At 38.5% G+C, this 26,747-nt stretch overlaps 1 protein-coding gene across 2 annotated transcripts in view; it reads right to left on the bottom strand.

Moving 5' to 3' along the window:
• VPS41 (VPS41 subunit of HOPS complex) overlaps window positions 1-26,747 on the bottom strand; it is a 171,680-nt gene that overhangs the window by 54,039 nt on the left and 90,894 nt on the right. Inside the window, exons 8-10 of one of the 2 annotated variants that reach the window (XM_004441474.3) lie at window positions 19,518-19,637; window positions 17,997-18,143; window positions 12,044-12,110 (exon numbers count right to left, since the gene is read on the bottom strand). In XM_004441474.3, the coding sequence (XP_004441531.1) occupies window positions 12,044-12,110; window positions 17,997-18,143; window positions 19,518-19,637 (334 nt within the window). The remainder of the gene's footprint in view (window positions 1-12,043; window positions 12,111-17,996; window positions 18,144-19,517; window positions 19,638-26,747) is intronic. The other variant, XM_087435816.1, reaches the window with a different exon arrangement.

Raw genomic sequence — 26,747 nt, 5'->3', positions numbered from 1 at the left:
TGTTCTCTAATTAAGAACATAATAGAAAATACGTGTTCTTAAAGAAAACAAGGAAAGATGTGCAGAAGCACATATCTATTTCACTTCTCAATTCCAGATACTGTAATAAATGCTTATTTGTTAAGTACTAAATCTCACCAGATTTTAGTAATTGAGAATTAGTAATAATTTAGGCAGACACATGCAGTGACTAAATTACAAACTAACAAAAATTTATTTATGAAGAAAAGATGTGGTACATAAAAATAGCACTGTCAAGATTTCCAGAGCCACAGTTAAGCAAGTTATCAACATTCAGATAAAGTTGAAATTAAATAATTCTTTTCATTAAAATAACTTCATATCAAGAAAAATCTTCTTATGGAAAACAAAATTGCAATTATAGTCATACCCAGTATGATTCACAAATTAAGAGTTCTAAAATAATGGCTGTTTATCTTAGCTTTGAATACTCGAACACGTAGCAATTCATCTTCATTAATACCCACTAGTAATGATACCATGTAAAAAAGAACTCACTTCCCAATGTGAGTTCCTCATTTAGGTAAATGTCTATAGCTATTCTACATTAAAAAAAGATACTTCAGGACGAATGGTGGTATTTTATTTTTCCATTACTGTTTACTAACGCATTGAAACAGGATTGTTTTTAGATCTATCATGATTCAGTTTATTCTTTATATTAATGCTGACTCCAAGAAGGGCTGGTTGGAGACAGGTGTGTCAGAATGAACGTGGAAATATAAGGAATATTCTTCCCACTGAACAGATTTAGAGAAAGAAATGTGGAATGGTAATATTTATTCTTTTGAAGAACATCTATACTATGTAAAAGTTTTTGAACTGACTCTGTAAAATATCTTCAAGTAATTACTGGCTTTCTATTTCAAATTTTCAATGGAACAATAGAAGTTTCAGCTTATTTTCCCTGAAATTCTATTTTTTTCCACATATCACTGATTTTAATAATTTTAATGAAGATTATTTTTTTCCCTAAAAGAAAACCAGTTTAAATAAAGAAGATGTGTAAGTCTAATACCACAGAAGCTCCACTTTAAACTGATTATCTGGAAAAGATAAATCACAAGGAAAATAAAGACAAATTCTGTTGGAGAGCATTAAAATACAACGGAGGGCAAAAGCTGGAGGGGGGTACAAAAAAAGAGGAGAAAAATGTAGCATTTCCAGAGGGAGCCACAAAAGACAGTAGCTATACTTCAGATCAAGGATATCTAGAAAGCTATGGCTCTAGAGCCCTGCAGAAGGGTGCTGTGTTCACAGAGATGATGGACATACGCAGAGGGGAGCATGACGGCTGCAGCACAGCCTTCCTCATCCTGATGGAGATGAAAGGACCGCTGTGCTCTGGTATATTCAGGAGGATAAAGCATTCTGAGACATGCTATAAGAAATAATCCATGGAAAAACAAAGAGAGAGATTCTAAGCAGATTAAGAGAGAAAGAGAAAAAGCCTCAAAAGGACTATTCCCATGAAAATTCTATTCAGGGAGATTTTTTGGACCCAGAATGAAGAAGATTCTGTACATTGCCCTGATCCAGAAGGGAGGCTAGAGTTCATGATTAGCGCTGTCCAACAGAATAATAATGCAACCCACAAACACAGTGTAACTATGGAATTATAAATTTTCTAGTAGCCACATTAAAGAGTAAAAAGAGGTGAAATTTTAAAAATATATTTTATTTAACACAACCTATCCAAAATATTATCATTTCAACATGCAACAACATAAAAAGTTATTAAAGAGATAATTTACTTTTTATTTTCATACTAAGTCTTTGGAATCCTACTTGTCGCACATCTCTATCCACACTTGCCACATTTCAAGCACTTAACAGCTCATCATGGGTCACTATTATCAGATACACAGTGTACTATTTTAATTTATAGTTTCAAGCTTTGTTCTTTTGGAGTTTCAGGAAATTTTTCTTGAATTATTGTTTTTGTATTTGTTCCATTCCTTTCTTTTGCTTTGTTTTTTTCTTCAGGGACTCTTATTTGTAGGTTGAATCATCTTTGCCAGTCTTCAGTATTTCTCACTTAATTGTAAATCTTTTTTTCCCTATTGCTTTGTGATTTTTAAAACAGTCCTCCTTTCCCCTTCTATTTCTCTTACAGCATTGTCTGTGTCTCCTTGCTCTTATGTTCCTTCTAGGTTAATTTTCATTTCTGAAATAATCTTTTATTTATAAATATTTCCTGAGTTCTGTCACCTCATTTGACATTTTTTAATTCTGATTTTTGTTGTTCTTTCATGCCCTGCATCACTGTAAAAAACGTCTTGTAGTTTATTCTGAAATAGTAAATTACAGTTGCCATCTGTCTTGTGGGCGTGTCTTTATGGTGTGCTTTCACTGCCAAGGATGTTACTCTTCTCCTTTTCACTTTGTCTTAACCCTTAGCATTGGATTTGACCCCGGTACTTTTCTGGTGCTTGTTTTTAGGTGAAAACACTGTCACCAATCTCTTTAGAAGGAGGTAGGCACTGGAATAACTCTTCTAACCTCACAGAGCTCCCCTCTTCTGTAGTTTTCATTTAGTGTTCAAACTCTGGTCCCTTGTTTTCTGAGACTTCCTGGCTCTGGCCCCTCCTCACCTTTCTCTGGACCTTCCCTTTCCTTTGTTTCTATGTCCCTATCTTGGTCAGGTTTTATTCTCCTCTAGTGAGCCTGGCCCTGGCAGGAAGCCCTGGCTGCTCAACTGTGAGTTCACAGGGGCTGCTGGGCTGCCCGAGCCCAGCCCCTCTACCTAACTCTTCTCAGAGAGGCCCCGGTCTTTCCCAGGGAACATCTGCCAGCTGTTTTGGAGTTCTCCTGGTCTCAAGTCCGCTAGACACCCCCTTATTCCCCTCTGCTTTCTCTCACAGCCACTGATACCACAGCGGGTCTTGTAGCCATAGGTGGTTTTTCCCATCCACTTGTATCTTGGGGTTCTTAGGGTTACCTTGTCACTCAGTTTTGCTGTAAATGTTGTCTATGGGTTTTTGGTTGTATGATCTAGTTGTTCCTTTTTTATGTAAGGACTCAGGCAGATTGAAAAATTATGTTGCCATTATCACCATCTTCCTAGAATCCTCCAAGCACAAAATGTTAACATATCAGTGTTAGACACCAACTCTATATTAGCCAGGCAATGGGGTCAGGATTACAGTCACAAATACATAAACACTGTTGGGCCATCAACAGCACACACACTATCAGAGTCAGAATGATGACCACGTGACTGAAATAAAAATTAACAAGAGAGCTTTCTTGTACCTTGGGTATTACATCTCTGAGGGTTACCACCAACTTAATTCACTCAAGAACTACTGAGCACCAATTAGGCATAAGACCCTTTTCTAGAAGCATCAAGATGACGAAGTCTGTCTCTAAAAGAGATTGTGAATCTAGATATCTAAAGAAATAATTAAAATACCACATGCTATGCAAAAATGGGAATAGGTGTAAAGCAAGAAATAGTACAAAGCAGGAAAATTAAATTCTGGAGGGGTGGGGATAGGGGTGGACACAGTGGCAATAATCATGACTCCAATCCCCTTAAAGGTGGGAATGGTATTTACAACATGAGAGAAAACATTTCATCAAATAGTCATTATATAAAATTTCACTAAAAAAAGATTAAAAAAAAACTAATGTATATTAGACCGTAAAGGATAAAAATTAAAATTTTATTTAGGTTTGAATAAAAAGACCATCCCCCAAATAATTCACAACTACATTATCTCACTTAATATCAGTGTATTCAGACCTATAAGAGATGGTATTTAAATCAATATTCTTTTTTTTTTTAATTTTTTAAAATTGATGTTTTAATAGTTTTTAACATTGTGAAATTTTGGGTTGTACATTTTTGTTTGTCCATCACCATATATATGACTCCCTTCACCCCTTGTGCCCACCTCTCACCCCCCTTGCCCCTGGTAACCACAATACAGTTTTCTCTGTCCATGTTGGTTTATATTCCACATATGAGTGAGATCATACAGTGTTTGTCTTTCTCTTTCTGGCTTATTTCACTTAACATAATATGCTCCAGCCCCATCCATGTTGTTGCAAATGGGACGTAAATCAATATTCTTGATTATTACTTGTACTTCTATCATATATAGGTTTATAGATACATTTTACCAAGAAATATAGCTCTGAAATATATTAATCTCTTCAGAATGATTCAGTAAATCCGTGTTTTTATTTTTCCTTCAATTCTCTTTCAATTGACTTTATAGAACACAATATTTTAGTCTTCTGACTGTTAAAAGAAATCACTTTTTCTCTCTCATTGAGTAACTAGATATAATAGTAACATTAAAAATAGCTCCCATTTAACAAGCATTACTACGCTGAGAGGCAGTATGCTAAATATCTTACATACGTTATCTCTTTTCACCATAATACCCCTATACCTCTTTTAGAAGGCACTGAAGCTCAGTGATGTTAAGTAACTTGACTGAAGTCACTTAAGTAGAAGGCAGCAGAAGTAGGAATTTGAAGTCTTACTTTTCCCAGACATGAGTCATACTAGAAAACATAAACCAGACGATAGAGATGCTCAGGTTAAAAGTGTACTATGGTTAGCAGGAACAGAAGTTCAGGGCTTGACAACTCTCTGGTAGTTCTGCTGCAGGCAGCCAGGGTGCCTCAGCCCTTTTCTTGAATTTGAGATCCCTTTATGATAGTGCCTTGTTCCCAAGAAAATCTGACCCCTTAGCCAGATATTAGTATTTCATAATCAAGTGGATTTAATGTACACAGACTTTTCAATAGGTTTGGACACTTTGTCAGCATGACCACTGATCTAAGAAAATACATTTAGAAATCACACTTCAGCATCTTCAGCACTGTGCTATGAAGCAGATGCATTAAAGTAAAAGTGAGTTTACAATGGTTTACATCAGCAAGTTATGGAGAAGACCTAATATTTGTGAGTGAAACAGAAGAGAATCGCTAAAGGACAAACTAACAAAAACATTCAAACCAAGAACCAATAGTACACATAAGTTGGAAACTATTTAAAACAAGTTTAGTCTACAATTTAATTGCATATTTTCTAATGAATATTCAGCACACCGCTGTGTGACATGACAGAGCTCAGCTGCTGTGACTGTCTCATCCACTAAACTTCAGCATGCCTGAGGCAGTACTGATGAGGAAGGATTAGTGAGCAGCTCACAACACACTGCTTAGACGACAGAAAAGGTAACGAGCAAGGACCTGCTGGGTCAAAAGGTTCAAACAAATAGTTAGATTTTAAGTGCTAAACAGGCTTTTATCAAAAAAAGAAAAGACAAGTGTTAGGATGTGGAGAAAAGAGAACCCTCACACACTGTTGGTGGGAATGCAAAATGATGCAGCTGCTATGGAAAACAGTATGGAGGTGCCTCAAAAAATTAAAAATAGAGCTAACATATGATCTAGCAATTCCACTTCTGGGTATTTATCCAAAAGAATTGAAATCAAAATCTTGAAGAGACATTAGCACTGCCACATGCACTGCAACACTATTTACAACAGCGAAGATGTGGAAACAACCTAACGTCCATCGACAGAGCAATGGATAAAGAAAATGTGGTATGTACATGCAATGGAATACCATTCAACCTTAAAGAAGGAAATTCTGCAATATGCAACAATATGAATGAACCTTGAGGACATTACGCTAAGTGAAATAAGCCAGTCATAGAACGACAAACGCTGCATGATTCCACCTACATGAGGCGTCTAAAATAGTCAAAGTCATAGAATCAGGGTGGAATGGTGATCGCCAAGGGCTGGGGGGAGGGGAAATGGGAGCTGCTAATCAACAGGCATAAAGTTTCAGTTAAGCAAGATGAGTAAGCCCTGGAGATCTGCTGTACAACACTGCACCTATAGTTAACAATATGGTCATGTGTCACTTAACAGGAATACGTACTGAGAAATGCATCATTAGGCGATTTCGTCGCTGTGCAAACATCATAGAGTGTACTTACACAAACCTAGGTGGTACAGCCTACTACACACCTAGGCTCTATGGTATAGCCTATTGCTCCTAGGCTACAAACCTGTACAGCATGTTACTGTACTGAATACTGTAGGTAACTGTAACACAATGGTAAGTATTTGTGTATCTATCAAAACATAGAAAAGGTACAGTAAAAATATGGTATAAAAGATAACAAACGGTACTCCTGTATAGGGCACTTACATGAATGGAGCCTGCAGGACTGGACGTTGCTCGGGGGGAGTCAGAAAGTGAGTGGTGAGTGAATGTGAAGGCCTAGGACATCACTACACATTACTGTAGACTTTACAAACACTGTACACTTAAGCTATACTAAATTTGTAAAAAAATATTTTTCTTTCTTCAATAATAAAATTAACCATAGCTTATCATAACTTTTTTACTTTATAAACTTTTAAATTTTAACTTTTTGACTCTTTTGTAATAACACTTAGCTTAAAACACAAACACATTGAACAGCTGTACAAAAATATTTTCTTTATACTCTTATTTTATAAGCTTTTGTTGATTAAAAAATTTTTTTTTAACTTTTTAAACTTTTTTCTTAAACACTAAGACAAACACACACACAGCAGTCTAGGCCTACACAGGGTCAGGATCATCAGTATCACTGTCTTCCACCTCCACATCTTGTCCCACTAGAAGGTCTTCAGGGGCAATAACACACATGGAGCTGTCATCTCCCATGAAAACAATGCCGTCTTCTGGAATGCCTCCTGAAGGACCAGCCTGAGGTTCTTCTTCTTGAGGAAGTGTCACTCTGTTCAGAAATATGTCCACGGTGGTTTGCTTGGTTTGTTTCTTTTTTCATCATAGGTTTACTTGTAAGCAGACAACGTGTCATAAAGATTCCTCTCTATTAATGAAAAAATCTTTCAGTGTCGGAGTCCATGTTTTCAATCTTTTTAAGGAGCTTGTTGAGGTCTGCAAAAGCTTCTGCTAATCCCTTCACTGTGAATTTTCTTCAAGGTTCTTCTTTTTCTTCTCCTGCAGTTTCCTGTTCTCTTGCCTCTTCTTCAGTTATGCATTCTCGTCCAGTTCCAACAACTCCTCATTGGTTAATGCCCCAGGAACCACCTCAAGGAGCTCCCCAATGTCACCCTCATCCACACCGAGCTGTGATGTTAAGAGGTCACTAGGAGACAGGAATTCTTCAGCTCCATTTAATCTTATGGGACCATTGTTGAATATGCAGTCCATCCTTGACCGAAATATTTGTATGTAGCACACTACTACACTATTTGTACACTTAAAAATTTGTTAAGACGGTAGATCTCATGTCAACTGCTCTTACCACAATAAAATAAAATTTAAATTAAATAATTTTAGAGACCAAAACCAAACCCCAAAACTACCTGGATGCATCAACTGAAGTCAAACACTGAAAAAGAGCAAATGAGAGCTTTTTTTTCTTTTTCCAAGGGTTGAAAGAATTACATCACAGTCTGGATTTGGTTCCCTTCCCTTAGAAACAATTCTGATAGCCATCCAAGGCAACTATGTTATAGAGATTCCCTAACAATTTAGAGGAGAAATAATGAAGAACTGTCAATCCCAGGATAAAACAAGTACATATACAATTTTTACTTTTCCATATGAGATATTTCTCTGAACCAAAAAAAAAAGCAAATCTACTGCATTATTTCCATTTCATCTGCCTATTTGAAGAACAAGTGAGCAGACATCACTGGTACATTAGAAGGGGTCTTTGGATTCTAGAGAATTTCTACCATACAGTTTTTACGTGAATGTCTGGAGCAAGTCTCGGTCCTTCTCAACAGTTCCTCTGGCTGCAAATGAGGACCAGGTGTTAGGGGAGGAATGCATGGGAAGAACGTATGGCACAGCGGTTATGAGGAACAGCTCTGAGAGCAGGCATATCTGAGTTCAAATGTTGCCTTCTTTGCCTATGATTGTAATCATCTTGAGCAGGTTACTTTACCCCTCTGAACCTCAGCTTCTCCACTTACAAAATAGGATAACAGCCCCCACCCATTGGGATCACTGTGAATACTAAATGAAATTCTGTTTGTAATGTATTTAGCATGTGCCTGGTGGTGGTTGTTATAAAAGAAATAAAATATATTTGTTACTTCAGGTGCTCTATATTTCTTACCACTACTTATTATGGAGAAAATTTATTAATTCCACTCCCAACAACAAACATTTGTGTCTCTAGCACTGAGTGGGAAAGAGTTCCCACTTTGAGGAGGAATGGACAGAGGAGCAGATATGTAATAATGCAAATACAGCAAAATCTTAATTGCAGAATCTAGGAGGTGAGTATATAGGTACTCACTCTAAAATTCCTTACTTTTTTGTGTTTTAAATTTTTCATAATAAAATGTTGGGAAAATATTCAATGTAGAATAGAAGAATGAATAGATTATAGTCAGTCAAACTGAATCATAACAGAACAGAAAATCATACATAGGTAGATCCTTAAGCAAAAACAACTTGAATGATGCCAGAGCTGGCATGATTCCTGCTGAGCCTTACACTACGAGATGAACCACGTCACTCATGTGCACAGAGAGTGTCCCCCTGCTGAAACCTGCATGTCTGTGTCAGAACAATAACAGGTGGATGGAGAGAGACACTTAGATCTAAGAAAGATGTTTATCTCACAGCTCTCCTCCACCACGCAAACAGATCTTCCATTTCCAGGTCATTGTCTTCTCAATCAATCAAGAGTCTGAAAACAGAACGATGTGCTAAATTCTAGGAGCCATAGCATACGATCAACTGAAGATACTGATACTATTTAATCAAAGTGAAAAAGATGTCCCTTCTTTTCTCCTCTCTTTCTTTCTTCCTGGCCTCTCTGTCATTTTACATCGATTCCTTTTCTCTTTATTTTTTTTGAAAAAAACTTCCATATGAAATCAAGACTAGGAAGTCAATCATTAATTCTTTGCATGTAAGTCATCTGCTCCTGGCAGTAGACGCCCAGAAAACGAGACACAGATATTGGCTTCATTTCCTAACAACATAATATCAGCTCTCTAACTGCCATTCCATAAAGACCATGGAAGAGTCTGGTGAAAAATGCCAGAAGGTTAGGAAGTCCTGTGAGAACACAGAGATCCAAATTAAAATAAGTACAGCAGGCATAAACCACAATCTACTTTTAACAATGTAATCTGGCAGAAGAAATGACATCCAAAAAGCCCTATGTACAGCGAATGTCTTCATGGGTTGGTGATTGGCCAGTAAGCTTAATCTTTATCATCATTATTATTTTTCATTTAAAGAATAAATTAATATCCTATGAGAGCAATAACTTTTGTGGTGTTCTTAAGATTTTGACACATAACGAAGAGTTATTAACATTTGGCTTCTAAGACATGTACAGCCACAGATATTTCTTTAATCTTCATGCCGTTTTCACCTCATTTACTAAAGAAGAGTGGCTCACACTGTTCAGGGCTAAAGCTAATTGTAATCCAGACCTCCTAATATTTCTCTTTTCCTTTATCCTAGTCAAGGACTCTTATCTAAACCACTTTGCCTCCTGCTGTGGAAATGGTTTATATTCTTAAAAGTTTGCTCTCAAGAGGGGAAAAAATGGTACTTAACCACTAACCACAGTAGTAAAATGTCAGTAATGTGATAGTTAGTAGCCACACATGGTCTATTTCACGTAAATTGTAGTACAGATGAACTACACCTTAATAATGTGATCCCTGAGCTCTAGGGCCACCACTGGGCCAGCTATTAGCAGTCACAGAGCTGGGACAGAAGTGTACGTGGTGACAAGAACCACTATGATTCAGTGAGCATCCACATGTGCCAAGTACCGTGTTACAGGCATTACTTATGCCACACCTAATTCTCGCTACCATCCAGAAAGGTATATCACATCCATTTTACAGGTGAGAAAAGCCTAGCTCAGCAAGGTGAAGTAACCTAATCAAGATTAGACAGGAATTTGGCAAACTGCCTTGCCTCCATGGAGGCTTCTGGTGGCTCTGCAGAGTTAGATTCTATCCACTTTAACGCCATGGTAGCAAGATCTTGGACAAGTTATCTACCTCCCTGAACCCCAATTTTCTTCATCTATAGAAGGAGAAGTATACTACCTGCCTTCAAAGGGCTGCTATGAGAGTGAAGGGAAAGGATGCAGGTAATGCACACAGTGCAATGCCCCATAGCTAGGACGTCGTGAGCAATAAATATCATCTAAGGAGAGCAGAGGACAATTGCTACGTTTTTATGCCTCCCTGGCAATTTTTACATCCTTAAAAATTCCCAGAGATTTTGCTTTTTTTTTTTTTTAACTCATCTGTATTTAAAATATTCTAATACTTAACCCTCAGGACACTATGCATTGAGATGTTCAGAGGTTTGTTTTCTAGGAGGCAAGAGGATAGCAGGAAAGAAGAGAGAGATACTGAAATAATTATCCTTATCTTCAAGTTATCATTCTTCTCTATTACCTTGTTCCTCAGTTTTTCTCAGTACCATTATATTCTGCATATACCTTTTTTGTCCATACTCTGAGCAATATGTATTTACTTATCTATGTATTTATTTATCCTTCTAAGGCAAAAAGTTATTAAAACCCCACTATCAACTTCTGACTTCATGTACAAAATATCCCAGATTTAAATGTTATAACTGTATAGCCACGTGTGTAATATACGTCTTTCTCTGTTTTTAGAAATATAGTCACGTGCAAATGATTCTTCTCAGCTTCACCTTGTTATAATGACCCATCAAAGTTATATTCCCCATCCACCATCCAAATGGGTAAATGAATTTTTCAGCTGACTTATAATATGGCAAAACTTTTTTTGCCACACAACTCTGTCTCCTATTGCTCAGTTCTAAATAATACAAAGGTAGCTTTTACTATACCTGTTTAATTGACAAAAGTCAGTCAATTTTCATCCTTTCTGTCTGAATAACTTTACACTAAGTTATAAAGGTAATGGTATATCAACCCTGGCATCCTTCTCCTGAACACTTGTTTCCCAGAGTTACTATTCTTTTGACACAGTATTTTTTACCACCGACTATGTGCCAGGCATGGTGCCAGGTCCCTGAGATACAAACATTGAGCAAAGACAGACCCAGTGTGTGCTCTCGAGGAGGTTACAGTCTGGTGGAAGAGACAGAAATGCACTGAATAATCAGACCATCAATGCAACTGAAACAAGTGCTAGAAGTGGGAGTATTACAAATGCCTCTGCTGGGAGGATTAGACCTAGTCAGGGAGGTCTAGCAGGCTTTCCCAGGAAAGCAACACTCGAGCTGAGGTGTGATTAAGGGGCAATGAAGTGAAAAGAGGCAATAAGAACATTCTAGACATGGAGAGGTAAAGAAGGCCAGAGTGGCTGTAGCACAGAGACCAAGGAGAAGCTTGTGATGGGCTGAAGCTAGAAAGGCAGGTGAGGGCCACCATGGATCCCTGTGGCCCATGGTAAGGAGTCTCATCGTCATCCTAGGAACAAGGAAGGATGGTGACATGCTCTGATTTGTATTTTGACTGCAGAGGGGGGACCAGATTCCAGTAATTCCTGGTGGAAAGAGATAAACCAGTTAGAAGGCTGTTTCACTGATCAGATACAAGATTATGGCAGTTTGGACCAGACCAGTGATGATGAAAATTAATATTTAGACGGTACAGGACAAGGTGCTGTGAGCTGTGCATGTATGAACTCTTGGAATTCTTACAAACAACCTATGGGACAGGTATTCTTTTTCACATTTCATAGATGAGAATACTGAGGCATGTAGAAATTTGTCCAAAGTTCAAGTAGTAAATAAGAGGACCAGAACTCAAACCCATGGTTATTCAACTTCAAAGCCAACTACAAAATTATTGTATAAAAATTGGAAACACAGTTAGAAAAAAGGGTCTCTATAGTGAAGTTTCAAAATTGAAAACAAATGCTTCTTGACCTATTTCATCGAGGTCCCAAGTGATGAGCCCTGAAGAAGAGCATGGCCTTAGGTTTCCCCTTAATCAAACAGATTCTCTTTTGAAGGTTTGTTTACATAGCACAGAAGGCATACCTATTTCAACGTATCGACTTGGCAAGTCCCTCATTTCACTGGCATGCCGTTCCTTCACTGAGCATATCTAGAAAACAAATTCACAGGTTATTTTAGTCATTTGATGGAAAACTGTTTATAACATTTCATTCAATATGTGATACTTTTGTTAAATCAGCCATGTAGCTCTGAAGATGGAGTGCACATAACCTACCCTATGACTCAAGCGATAGAAATTAATTTCAATGACATATAGCAACCATTACTTATATTCTCCACCATTATTCCTCCATAAAGTCTTATTCAAGGGCAAAGAAAGAAAGAAAACTATAATATAATTTTAACGTGTTTCCAATGACCCATTCTCCGCAACTCTACTTAAGGACTACTTCTATCATCGTCCAGATAAAGAACTTTATCTGGCAAAAGTATACAACCAAAAATGCCCAATAGTCAATCTAGGCAACACTCACATTAGGTCTTGTGTTTCTGATTACATATTAGTCATTTATTTCACTGCTGCTAAATAATACTTTGCAGAAGTAGCACCTGCTCTTCTTCTCTCGAGGATATTAAAATCAATGTATCATATTATTATTATTTTTTGTGTGAGAGGAAGATCAGCCCTGAGCTAACATCCATGCCAATCCTCCTCTTTTTGCTGAGGAAGATTGGCCCTGAGCCAACATCTATTGCCAATCCTCCTCCTTTTTTTTCCCCAAAGCCCCAGCAGACAGTTGCATGTCACAGTTGCACATCCCTCCAGTTGCTGTATGTGGGATGCGACCTCAGCGTGGCCGGACAAGCGGTACATCGGTGCACGCCCGGGATCCGAACCCAGGCCGCCAGTAGCGGAGCACGCGCACTTAACCGCTAAGCCCCGGGGCCAGCCCCTGTATCATATTATTTAAATCAGGGGTTGACAAACTATAATCTGGCCATGTGTTTTATGCTGTAAACTTAGGGTAGTTTTTACATTTTTAAAGGTGGGAAAGGGGAAAGGGAAAGAGTAAGGGAAGAAAGAAAAGGAAAAAACAAAAACAAAATAATAGAAAAAAAAAGAGAAAAATATTTAGCAGAAACAGTATATAGCCTGCAAAGTGTAAAATATTTACCACTAGCTCTTTACAGAAGAAGTTTGCCAACCCCTATTTTAAGTTGTATGTATACAGTTTGGATACAAATTGATGTGTATGTTATTTATCTATCATTCTCACACACACACCACAAACACACGGTTGTTAACAATGATTGTTTTAGGGTGGTAAGACTATGGATATTTTCTATCTCTTTTGCTGTATTTTCTAAAGCGAATACATTCTATTTCGTAGTAACAGACAACAAAAATTCACATAAGTTCCTCCATCTAGCTAAGACTGAGCCTGAAGTGAAGGACGGATCCTACACAACTTTCAGCAGGGGTCACGCTGTTTTCCTTTTGCTTAGAGACGGCATTTACTGTTATTTTACAGCTGATACCCCGAGTACAGCTACAGTATGGAAAATTCTAAAATACACAAAAACTAAAGGGGAAAAAACAAATATTATCTGTTGTCCCAGCACAAAGTAAACACTATTAACAAGCTTATTTTTTCTGGAAGCTACTTTTATTAACCTAACAATTTACCACAAATGACTTAGTATATTATTTAAATATTCTACCACCACACAAATCTTTAATGTCTCTATAGTATCTCGTTGCATGAGTGTACTATAACGTATTTAATCGACCCCCTTTTAGACATTTAATTTTTCACTCTAATGCAAGCAAGAGTGTAATCAACACACTTGTCTATAAAAATTTTGGACTTTTGTTTCCTTAGGACAAATTCCTAGAGATATAATTGGTAGACTAATGGGTATGTGAACTTTTACAAGGTTTTGTTTGTTTGTTTGTTTAATACACTCATTCAAATTGCTGTCCAGCAATACAATGAATACGTGAGAGGACTTGCCTTCTCTAACACAGGACTTGAACCCGCGACTGTGGAGGTATAAGCATTTACTTAGAAGCGACCAGCTACTTCCTCCCTTGACTCTTTTTTGTCATTTGTCTCCTGTTCACTTCAGATAATTTCCTGTCCACTTCTCCAATTTTCCCCAATTTCCTTCTCTTTTCATTAGACTTTCGATTTTATCTGTTATCCACTCTTCTGTCCACACTTTCTAAGGAAACTACTAAATTGTCTAACAAGTATGCTCCACCATGCCAAATGAACGACTGTTTCAACGTGCTGATAAAAGTACATGAGTCATGGAATAATGTTTCAAATGGTTTGAAGCATAATAAAAAAAAGTATGAATATATATACAAATATAATATTAACTAGCCCTTTTGAGCAACTACTGGGCTGGTCCTGAGTTACGGGCTTTGTAAAACAGATACAGCTCTTTTCTTGGAAGATTATGGTACAGTGGGGGAGACACAATTAAATAGGGCATTTTACTCAAGTGTGATGGGGAAGTACAGAGCACGGGCATCTACTGGCAGTAAAGGAAGGCTTCCTAGAATAAGTGAACTCAGGCCAAGGCTGAACTGTGTCTCTCTGGCCATGCCACCACCTCTCTGAAGACAAGGACACATGCCACTACTGGCAGCTGGGCCACGGCTCCACTGTCCCCACCCTCAGTTCTGTGTCTGAGTTCTTATCCCAGCACCTCTCTCACAGATGGGTAGCAGCAGGTGCAGATGACAGCTAAGTGCTACCCTGAGCTCACATCCTGGGTAAGAGCAGATCAATGATTTCAAGAGCCCTTTATATCAACAGGTAGGTTCTTCCCCATGAACACTAATTTGCTTCATCCAACTGTCTCCTCCACTTCTCCACTTACGTGTCTAACAGGCATCTCAAGTGGATACACACAAAAACAACTTCTTTTTCCCTCTAAACATGCTCCATCAGCACTCTTTTCCATTTCAGTAAAAGGTAGCTTCGTTTTCTGGTTCCTCAAGTAGAAAAAGTCACTATTGACTTCTCTCTTTTCTTACACCCCACACTCAACCATCAACAAATACCATAGGGTCTACCCTCAAAATATATCCAGAATCCAATCATTCCTCACCAGCTCCACTAGGCTGATGCAAGACAGCATTATTTTTTACTGAGGTTATTGCAGTAGCCTCCCATCCAGTCTCTCCTCTTTCCTGACCCTTTGCTCCACACAGCAACCAGAGATCCTTTTAAAATCCAAGTTAGATCTTTTAACTAACTCCACCGCTCAAAACCGTCTGCTGGCTTCATATCTCACTCAAACTAAAAGCTAAAGATTTCACAAAGGCCTTTGAGCCCCTACACGATCTGCTCCACCACAACAGGCCCACATTCATATTTTCCCCTCTCCCCTCTCTCTTCTATCCCTCTTCTGCACACTGCTCCATCCTCTCTGCCAATAATGGCTTTCTTTATGTTTCTCAAAGACAAATTAATCATACTCCTGCCTCAAGGATTTTGTACTGGCTACTCCTTCTGCTGACACCCCCTCCCCCACAGCTGCACAGCCTCCTCCCTCCAGATCTCTGCACAGACGACATGTTAGTCATGGGAGATGTCTTCCCCGGACCGCCCTATATTAAATGGCACCCACCCTCCTACCCCTTTGGTATTTACCACCCTCAGCATGGTATATTTACTTGCTTGTTTGTTTTGTCTATCTTCACTCACTATAATGTAGATTTTCCCAGGGAGGGAATTCATCCATTTATGTATGTATCTGCAACACCAGAACTTTGCCTGGCACATCGCAGGAACTCGGTAAGTATTTGTCAAGCAAATGAATGAATGAATGAACGAAATGGTTAGCTCTAATTGTACACAACTTGCGGCTCTTTCTCTCCAACAAGATTGTTCTCTTTATGAGAAGAAAAATTATGTCCTATCTTCTCTTCCTTCAATGGAACACAGTAAGATTCTGAACTGAGATGAAGTGCTCAACGTATTACTAATTGAGTCTGAAGAAGAGGAATCTCCAATAAAATGAAACATTTGACATGAAAAATTTTTTGAGTTGGACTGTAATTTGGGCACAGTGCAAGTGTACTAGTTTCCTGTGGCTGCTGTAACAGATTACCACAGTGCCTTCTCCTCTTTTTTGGTAGCACTCTCTCTTAATAAGCACACGTGAGGCGGCACATAGCACCCACCCAGACAATGCAGGATAAACTCCCCATCTGAAGGTTCTTAATTAATTACTTCTTCTGCCATATAAAGAAACCTTTACAAGTTGCCAGAATTAGGACCTGCTGTCTTTGGGGGCCATTATTCTGCCTAATAGAGAAAGCATATCTGGTAGCCAATCAATGAACTTTTTATGTGTCCCTCCAGGCTAATTTTCCTTGTGCTTCACCAAAAGAAAAGAAAATCACAACTTTAAAATAAAGAAAAAAAGCTGCCTGGTCCATTTAAGGAATTTTTAAAATATCTAGAATATAAGTTTATCAGATGAGTAACTGCACACATGGGATAGGAAGACTGGGGGATCACTTTTTTCATCCTAGACTACTGGGCACAACTTCCTTCCTGTTACCCTCAATGTGAATCAGGCTGTGTTCATTTAACACATGAAAAGAATTACTCCATGTTCAATTAAGAAAGAAAGAAAAGAGAACCTGAAACACATCAAAGTAAGGGCCAGAAGGTAACAGCAATCATTGCATTAATAATTTTTATGCTTTCTTTTCCAGAGAAGAGTAAATTTTAAATAGCCATGTCTCCTTCATGACTTTTTTAGAATTTTATGGCATAACAGTGACATCTGATATTTATTAGGCACTCACAATATGTCAGATCCTATGCTAAGCTCTTTATATGCATTACCTCATTTAATCCTCCCCAAAACTTAGATGTGAGAATGATTAGTAGTCCTGTTCTGCAGATGAGGAGAGTAAGGCTTAGAGAGGGTCACACAGGAAGTAAATGGAGAAGCTGGAATTGACCTCAAGTCTGTCTTACTCGAAACCCTGAGCTCTTGCATTAGACTATTGCTGGGATACTTTCTCATACCATTTTTACCTCAGCTAATTTTTAGTTTATTTTGTTTAGATTAAGCTATATATTTTTAAAGGGAAGCAAACAACTTCCGGCTCTGAAGTATCTAGTAAAAGACAAGCACTGGCAGGCATGAAATAAATGTGAGTGAGCTTTGGGCCGCCTTTTGCAGAATAGCTAAATTTCATGTACTCAGGCACGTAAAGGGCAGACAATTATATGCCACAAAATAGTCCCAAATCTTACAGATAATAAGTCTGGGCCTTTACTCTATTTCAAACTATTACCAAGCAAGCAGGATGATTTAGTTTTAACCTTTTTCCATCATCAACTCGAATGAAGAAGCTATGGGTCAAAGCTAAGGGAAATGGAAAGAACAATAAAGAAAGGAAAACCTGACAAACCAACAAAACTAACCACATGTTCTATAAATAGCTACAGCCAACCGGGCTATGGGAAATTTAAAAAGGATAAAAAAGGCAGGACCATTCTGAACATAGAAAAGTTCACGATTTGTTTTGCCTGGCATGGAAAAGAAAGACCATATCTTAAAAATCATGCATATGAATGAATTTGAGCATTAAGTGATTATCACATGACGATAATATTCAGGTGAAAATATTTTGGTTGTGAGAAGCCATTCAAGAACTCATATTCGGGGGCCAGCCCAGCGGCATAGCGGTTAAGTGCGCGCGCTCTGCTTCGGCGGCCTGGGGTTCGCAGGTTCGGATCCCAGGTGCACACTGATGCACCGCTTGTTGAGCCATGCTGTGGCGGTATCCCATATAAAGTAGAAGAGGATGGGCACAGATGTTAGCCCAGGGCCAATCTTCCTCAGCAAAAAAAAAAAGAGGAGGCTTGGCATCGGATGTTAGCTCAGGGCTAATCTTCCCCACAAAAAAAGAAGAAGAAAAAGAACTCATATTCTTTGGATCATCCTCAGTGGATCCATAACAACATAGACTTATTAAAAAGACAGAGAAAACCACCTTGACAGAAGTCCCCCAGCCAATAATGAGTGTCACACTGTCCTTCCAGCAGAGGCTGCAGGGATACATATCTGGGCGAAGACTTATATCATCCCGGGGCACATTGGTGATTCTCTGCTTTGAGATGATGTCAAAAATCTTCACACCCTGGAAAATAAAATAGCATTAAGCATCTTCCACTCAAGAGGAGGAAAGTAAAGGAAAATTTATTAACAGCCACTGCTACACATCACCGATAACAAGCACTGCAAAACACTGACTGTGTTTATTGAGCCCTGCTGGGAGCCATGCAATGGAAAACGCTCCTACTCCACACAAACTCTGTGAGAGCCCAAAACGGAAGAAAACCTCTCTCCTCCTTTCTGGACAAAAGAGATTTTATTAGTGGATGGCATCCGTGACTCAAATACAACACAAATGTGAAATGTACAGATATCAACAACTGTATTTCCAAAATGACAGACAAGTAACATTTCTAATTGTATTGTTCCACTGCATAAATGGAGTTTGTTTTTTATTTTTTTATTTTTTTTAAAGATTTTATTTATTTATTTTTCCCCCAAAGCCCCAGTAGATAGCCGTATGTCACAGTTGCACATCCTTCCAGTTGCTGTATGTGGGACGCGGCCTCAGCATGGCCGGAGGAGCGGTTCGTCGGTGCGCACCCGGGATCCGAACCCAGGCCGCCGGCAGCGGAGCACGCGCACTTAACCGCCAAGCCACGGGGCCGGCCCCTGGAGTTTGTTTTTTAGAAATGTTTTGAATCTGAAAAACCACTATGAAAAGAAAACTACTAACATTTTAAAGTACTCAAATGGAAACATCAAGCAAGCAGTAACTAACAATAAACCAAGAGGCCACAGGTTTGTTTACCTTTACTGCGACCCAGGAGAAGTAAGAAAAGGCCTGAACAGCAAGGCAGAGTCCGGGAGATTTCTACTATTTACAACTGAATAGAGCTAATTTACTAAATAACACCTTGAAATCCCAAAAGATATGCCAGATGTCAAAAAGGTAATTTTTAAGCTTTCTACTCGCCCTAACTCATACTGAGTAAACTTTAAGTAGTCCAGCACCAAAAAATATGATCTACTTTTTTAAAGGCAGGCCTATTTTCTGTCTGTAATTATACTGGGAGTAAAAAAGAAATCAGCAATATCCTGCACTTGTTTCATATCAACTGTTACTTGCCCTTGGCTAATAGGCAAATGGTATTTTCAAGACCACATTCCCAATGCAGCCCTTCAATTATTAAGATGCCTTTTCATTTTCCTGGCTATTCTCCATGCCTCAGGTTTCTTTCTCTAAAATAGAGTCCAGAAGATGTTGGGAATTACTCTATCATGAAAGCCAAAAACAATCTAATTTCTTTAACCTTCCAGGTCTGATACCAATCGCCATTTGTATCTTTTAGAAATGACCACCGCAGTAAGTGGCATCTTTTCCCTTTGTTACAGCCCTCTCAGTCCGACCGCTCTTCTGCTCTGAAGAAGCATTAGGAAGATGGAGATGTGCTTTTACCATATTATTGGCCCAAGCAATCAGATGGCCTCTCCACTTCACACTCCTTATGTTCCCTTCCCCTTCGTGCAGAACAGAAGACTTCCATCTGCTCATCCAAGACCGTTCAAACAGCAGCAACTAGGGACAAATATCATGGAAACAGAATTTTAGAAACTGAGACGCATACATTAGATTGCTTACTTACTACTCTTGACGATCCATTGACCAAATAACAAAAAAGTTATTCTCAACACTTTTTATGTTGACTTATAGTAGCATATGATTTGCATTTTGGAAGAATTTCCACTACAGCTTATCCTGCCCAGGACGTTGTTTAAAATCTATTTGAGTGTTGAAGTTACTACAAAGTCAAGCCACAAGATGGCACCAAAATACCAAAATTCATGGAGAATAATGCATATTAGTCAGTCAAAAGATTTGTATCACAGAAAGTTCTTCAAATGATTACTCAGGAATTAATTTATTTTGTAAACTGAGAAATGAAAAACTTATCATTTTTTTCCCTGAGAGTAAGATATTAGTTACAGATTAAACTGCAATAGTTAGAGCAGTCTGTTTTTCTTTAACCCAAGAAAAATAATTTAACAATGACGTTTGAGCAGTAATTCACGTCATAAAATGAGAAATTTGCTTTAGGATTAAACTTCTTTAAAAAGTTCATGGTAGCTAGGGTCTTTATTTTAAAGGGAATAATCTATAATAAAAAAATTTGCTGGATAGATTTTATTACCAAATTTAACTGGTCAAAACCCTAAGACTGGTGAAGACGTAGTTCTAGTAATTCATGCATTATTAAGGATACAACAAAATATTTTTTCTTGATATATCCAATTTAAATCCTTTAAGACATTTATACAATATAACTTAATATATACAATATATAATTTACATAATATATAACTTACAATATATAACTTTAGACATGTAATCCTGAAATATGTTTACCTTCAAAAGCAAATGCTGATGACAGATTCCAAAACAGAATTTTTAAAATTCCTATCATTGGAGTCAATTTCAGTGTACCTTAGTATATTTTGTGTCCCTTCTCACCCCAAAAGAGGGGGGAAAATAGGTAATAGGAGAAAGAGAGTAAATTCACATTTTACCTGTATTTTTTATATATCTTTCTCAACAGTCAGCCTCCTATAAGTCAGAAGAGGCACACACACATACACACATAAAACCCTAAGTTTAAACAAGTGTCCATCTTCACAAATAAGCAAAGTAGGGTCCCTTTAAAATGCCATAAATGTTTGAAGTTCTCTATTATCCATGCAAAAGAAAGATGGCCTCACATGGTCCATCACGGAGATTGGAGGCAGGGCTTTTACTGAACATATGGAGCCCTGTCGTCCCATTAGACAGATACAGGACATCCTCTACACTCTCAAAGACCTTCTAACCCATCTCGTCCCCTCCCAGCCCAGGTCCTGAGTAAGAAATCACCACCACCATGCCTCCCACCCGGTTAGAGACCCTTAGCTACAGCCTCTGTCTGTGATCTGGCCTCTCCCTTGGCCATCACACAGAGAATGGAGGCAAGGAGGTCACTGAACGTGTTTAGTATTTTGTGACAGGATAGGTTTGAAATTTGGAAAAGGAGGAGAAAGCCTGAGAATATAGCTCCTGCTACATACTCCACTAAAGACAGGTAGCAAAAAAATTATGTTGAATGCGATGAATCGATAAGATCAAAACGTCTATCTTCTGTCTGTGGCCTGGACCAGGTGGAGGTGATGTGAGGAGTGGGCTGGTCCCAGGGAGTGCTCCGTAACCACCTGCTGGAAGGCACGGGTGGCTGCATGGCCAGAGCAAAGTGCAGTGGAGCCTCCCCCTCACCAATTCCCCCCCAGAAACGACCAATGCAGTATTAAAAGGGGAACAATCTGCACCTGTGTTAGAAAAATTAAATATGCTCCAAATTTTAAATTAAAAAATCTGTAAAATATGATAGAAATAAGCCCCCAGTGAAGGCTATGATTCAGCTCCCTACAAGAAAAAACCCGTCTGGGAAGTAGTTGGTTGGGTTATGGTATCTAGTGTAGATACCCCCCACGCTCAGTGTGATGTGAGCTGGAGGAGCGAGGGGGGTCACAGGGAAACGCTCATGCAGGGACACACAGGCTTCGGTCAGCACTGGCAGCTGACACCTGAACAGCCACTCCCGCAGACACTGGCGACACAGTCTGGAAGGAAAGCAGGTGTGGCGGCAACAGGAGGGCACCCACCAAGGGCAGTTGCGCCAGTCACATGAGGCGGGCGGTACCGTACCAACTTGAAACTGCTTTAGTAAATACAGAATGCAGGCTTTAAAAAAAAAATATAGCGCTTTCGGGCTGCACCAATGATTATATTCTTTGGTAGCCATCTTCCCAAAAGACATCGGTGTTCCAATTCAGGCAAAAACAAAGCATATAACTTCCTTCTCCCACCATTGTCCAGAATAAAAGATCTGGCCAAGTTCTCTCAAAATCTATGACAAATTCACAGCAACTTCAACTCTGAATACTGAATATAGACTTTTCCCAGTCAATACGAGCAAATAAGAAAAAACACCAGCAATATGGAAAACTTTAGTATTTGAAACTGATAGGTCTTATCCAGGAATAAGAGAAATTTCCCAATCCTGACTCCACATGAATGAGATATTCCAAAAAACGAGAAGAACTTTAAAAATAATCCTTCATAAAGAAGATGTGGTATATATACATATATACACAAAGGAATACTATTCAGCCACTAAAAAAGATGAAGTCTTGCCATTTGTGACCCCATGGACGGACCTTGAGGGTATTATGCTAAGTGAAATAAGTCAGATGGAGAAAGACAAATCATTCCACATATGATCTCACTCATATGTGGAAGACAAAACCACCACCACCACCACCACCACCAAACACATAGATACAGAGAAAAGATTAGTGGTTACCAGAGGGGAAAAGGGCAGGGGGGAGAGTGAAAGGGGTAAACAGGCACATGTGTATGGTGACGGATGGCAATTAGACTATGTGTGATGAACATGATACAGTCTACACAGGAGTCAAAATATAATGATGTACACCTGAAATTTATATAATGTTATAAACCAATGTAGCCTCAATAAAAAAAATTCACCTGAAATTTATTAATGTTATAAACCAATGTTACCTCAATAAAAAAAAATTAAAAATAACAATAATTAAAAAAAAATCCTTCTTGGGGCCAGCCCAGTGGCATAGTAGTTAAGTTCGTGCACTCCGCTTCGGCGGCCCGGGGTTCACAGGTTCGGATCCCAGGTGTGCACCAACTCACTGCTTGTCAAGCCATGCTGTAGCAGCGTCCCATATAAAGTAGAGGAAGATGGGCAGGGATGTTAGCCCAGGGCCAATCTTCCTCAGCAAAAAAAAGAGGAGCACTGGCATCAGATGTTAGCTCAGGGCTAATCTTTCTCACACACAACAATCCTTCTTATCATTCTCAAGTGACACCAACATTAAGAAATTAATAACAAATGATAAGAAAAACAAAAAACTGAAATAAAAAAATACTCTATCCTTGAGTAAAAGAGGAAATCAAAACACAACCAGAGCACTTTGATAATGAGATATGAGTCCTGAAAACCTAAGTGTGAGAGGACACAATCACAGTTATCAACAAGGGAGAGTCATAGCTCTGGAAGTTAATGCACACAAACAGATGTGCATGAACTAGCCGCACAACAAAAACAACTTTACTGAAGGATGAACTGAATAAATGGAAAGACACATTATGTTCCTGGCTAATAAGACTCAAAATTCTCACTGAAGAGCTTCAGTTTCATTAAGCTAACCTATGATTTTAACGCAAGCCCAAAGAAAATCCCAAAGGGATTATTTCTAGAACTTTCAAAATGCTATAAATTCATTTGAAACAACGTGAAGATAACAGGAATTTTTTTTAATTAAGCATTTTTTTTGACAGGGGGATGTGGATTTGCCCTGCCAGACAGTAAAATATTTTATAAAATTAACACTCAAAACAGTACAGCAGTGGTCCTAGAATTGACAGATGAAGGAAAAAGAAAGAACTGACAAAGATGAACCAAAATGATAAGGTCAGACACTGGGGGGGGGGGGAGAGTGTGTGTGTGTGGGGCACACTCAAACTGTTGACCAGTAGTCCCACCATCTTTCTAAAGGATCCTTTGGCACTATGGACTCAAGGATTTAAAAATGACCTCAGGAAGTCCACCTAGAAATTTATGCTAAGAAATGATGATCAGACGAATAAAGATGTATGTAAAGCTATTTATAACAGCCAGAAATGAACTATCAACTGGAGAATGATTCAGTAAAATGTGGCAGAGCTAGACAACTCAAGAGGATGTATTCACTTTTAAATGATTTTATACATGTACATTCGCTAACATAAAAAGATGTTCAGGGCATATGAAATAAAAAAGCAGATTGCAAAACAGCATTAAATATGATAACCTTTAAATAAAAGATGAATGTGTATCCATATATAAAAATCTGAAAGATACATTACAAAGTAATCATAATTAATTCTAGAAATGGGTGACAAGATTTTATAGTGATTATTTCTACTTCACAATTATTCTGCATGGAACATGTGAATTATTTTCATAATGTTAATACATATGGGGATGAAAATCCATTCTCTTATTTTCACAATCAGGATAATTTAGGGGAACAGCTGGAATGAAACAATAAAACAATACCAAAAATTCACTGGAAGTCAGAGAAAGAAAAAATGTTTGAGGCACACTGAAAATGTATTAGAATTAATACACATGGACCGTACCTACTTTTTAAATAAAACATTAACTTCTTTAGAAAATTCTTAATAAAGTCTTGTTTCATTTCCAACCAAAATCCAAACTCACTGCAACTCATCCTTTCTGTTGTGGTCAGTGTGCTTTCAGTTACCGGAGGGAGCTGAGGCCGCTGGACCCTGGACTCCCTTTGTCTCCTGCTCTAGTTCCAAGGAAAAAACTTCCAGCAGAGGGCAGAAGCAAAGCAAGGAGAGAATTCTGAATTCAGTCTGTCTCATGGTTGAGTCTGAGTTTCCAGAGTTCTATTACAATAAACCTTGTGTACTCTGCTCTGACATGGAATCAAAGGAGCTAAGTAGCTTCTCCTTTAAGGATATTTTTATAGTACAGACAGGCACACGCCATTCTGTGCCACCGATGGGTGCTCAAAAATGGAGGCCAGGGACCTAATATACCAACTTCTGTAAATGAAACAAATTTTAATTTACACTACCATTTTAGACATGATTCATGTTATTTTCTGATGTTTTTCAAATAGCAGTAGTTTCAATCACTTTATATTTTGTGGATGAAAAATAAGAAATGATTTGTAAATAAACAGTCAAATATATTAGGGAAGATCATCATTTAGGAGAATTCTTTTAAGTCAAACAATTTCCCCCTAAATTCTTGGTTCTGTAAACGTTTTAGGATCATGCTGGATCCATCACGGGATAATGAGTACCATATTACATCTCACTCACCGAGATTCAAGTGTTTACTTTTCATCTCCCCAACAGACCGCAAATGCATTGAGGAAAGAAACCATATCTACTTTGCTGGACACAGAAGGCTTGATGAATATCAGATAATGAATAGGCTTTCCTAGGTCTACTAGTCTTATTCTTTCCTTCATTGCTCATACACACAATGTGTTTGCTACAAGAAGAGCTATGTAATTCCCCCAAATCCTCCAGCCACTCAGCCCACCTGTAGTTAGTAATGTCCCTAAACTACTGTGGACACATTGGAATCTGCCCTAATCTCAAAAACCTAAAGGAAAGAACCCTGTGACTGATTCATACAATTAACACATCCTTGCTTTGAGAGAGGGCTCATTTATCCTGACCCATGTCCTACTCCTGAAATGTTGGTGTGTTTCCCTCTGCTCAACACCAGACGATAAACTATATCCACACTTGTCAAAAATTTGAAAACTACTCTTGAGGTTAGTCTTCCCCTATTCAGTTTAGGTAATTGCACTTCCTTTATTTCAGGGATGCAAACTGGCCTCTCATTGGGGTTGAGCTGTGATTACTGGAAACGTGTTTGGATGCCTGCAGAAGGCTCCCTGGACTGCCACAGAGCCCACTCCTCCCCGCTGTCTTTCACCTGGGCCTGCTTCTCTCCACATTACCCGCCTGGCCCCTTGAAGCATTTTTTCTGCCTTCTCTCTCCACTCCACTTTATTCTTTACTCACAAGTCCCATTTTCCAATCCACACATAGTACAAAACCTTAAAGATCAGCTAGTAATTATGGAATCATTCCCATTCATGTCCTTTGAAACTCTTCAAACACAACTATGCTGTACATGCAGGATTAGATTTATAACATTCTGTGGGACATAGAGTTTCATATAGGAGGGAGAAGGACTAGACGATCCACTCTCCACTTGCTTTTTAAAGCAAATCCTAATCTATGGGAATTTCAAGCAGAAACACATTGTCTGGCAGGAATGGCAAGGAAAGTTCTGCCTTAGTAATTTAAGAAAAGATAAGCTGTTTTTCTTACAAACATTCTAGGCTAATTTAACTACCACAAAACTATCTGCCTGTATTTCACTGACATTTAATAAAATCCATTTCTTTCTTCTAGGCATAAAACTGCCTAGAGACCTACTGAGCACCAATGTTCTACAAAGTATTTTAGAGGGTAAGTCATGAGTGAACTACCCTTAAAAGCAGCTGGTTAATTTATGTGGTTCATCTTCCACATCCTGTAATACTGAATTGTCATTATCACAATACTGAGAGCAATTTAAGCTCAATGGGAGCTAAGTACATAGAGAGGAAAAACTGTTTCCAAGAAGTCTATTTTTTGTTGGAGAAAGTATTTTAGGGCTTTATTTCCCATAAATCCACATTCTGGCCGTCAGCACTCTTAGTACTTATATTTCAATAGGAGCCCTCACATCCTCAGCAATATACTTTATTCTCCTATGTTTTGTGCTGATAAATCTGTCTAGTACTTTCCCACACTACAGAGTGGTAAGGATGCACATCCCAGAATCTCCCACACATGTGGCAGGATTCCCATCGGGCTGTAATAAAGCTGCCAATTCTGGAAGCATAACCCCAATGATTACCCATCACCCCTCTTCCCTGATGGACGAAAGGGAGTCTGACTGGCCCCTTTTTAATCATCTTGTGATCTGGCAAGTATATAAATCACTTGACTCCTTCAGGCTTCCTAAACACCAGCAACATTGCTTGC

Source organism: Ceratotherium simum, chromosome 1, assembly GCF_057802395.1.
Source record: "Ceratotherium simum simum isolate JZ-2026a chromosome 1, ASM5780239v1, whole genome shotgun sequence".
Classification (NCBI taxonomy): Eukaryota; Metazoa; Chordata; class Mammalia; order Perissodactyla; family Rhinocerotidae; genus Ceratotherium; species Ceratotherium simum.
This window is presented reverse-complemented; position numbering and strand designations above follow the sequence as displayed.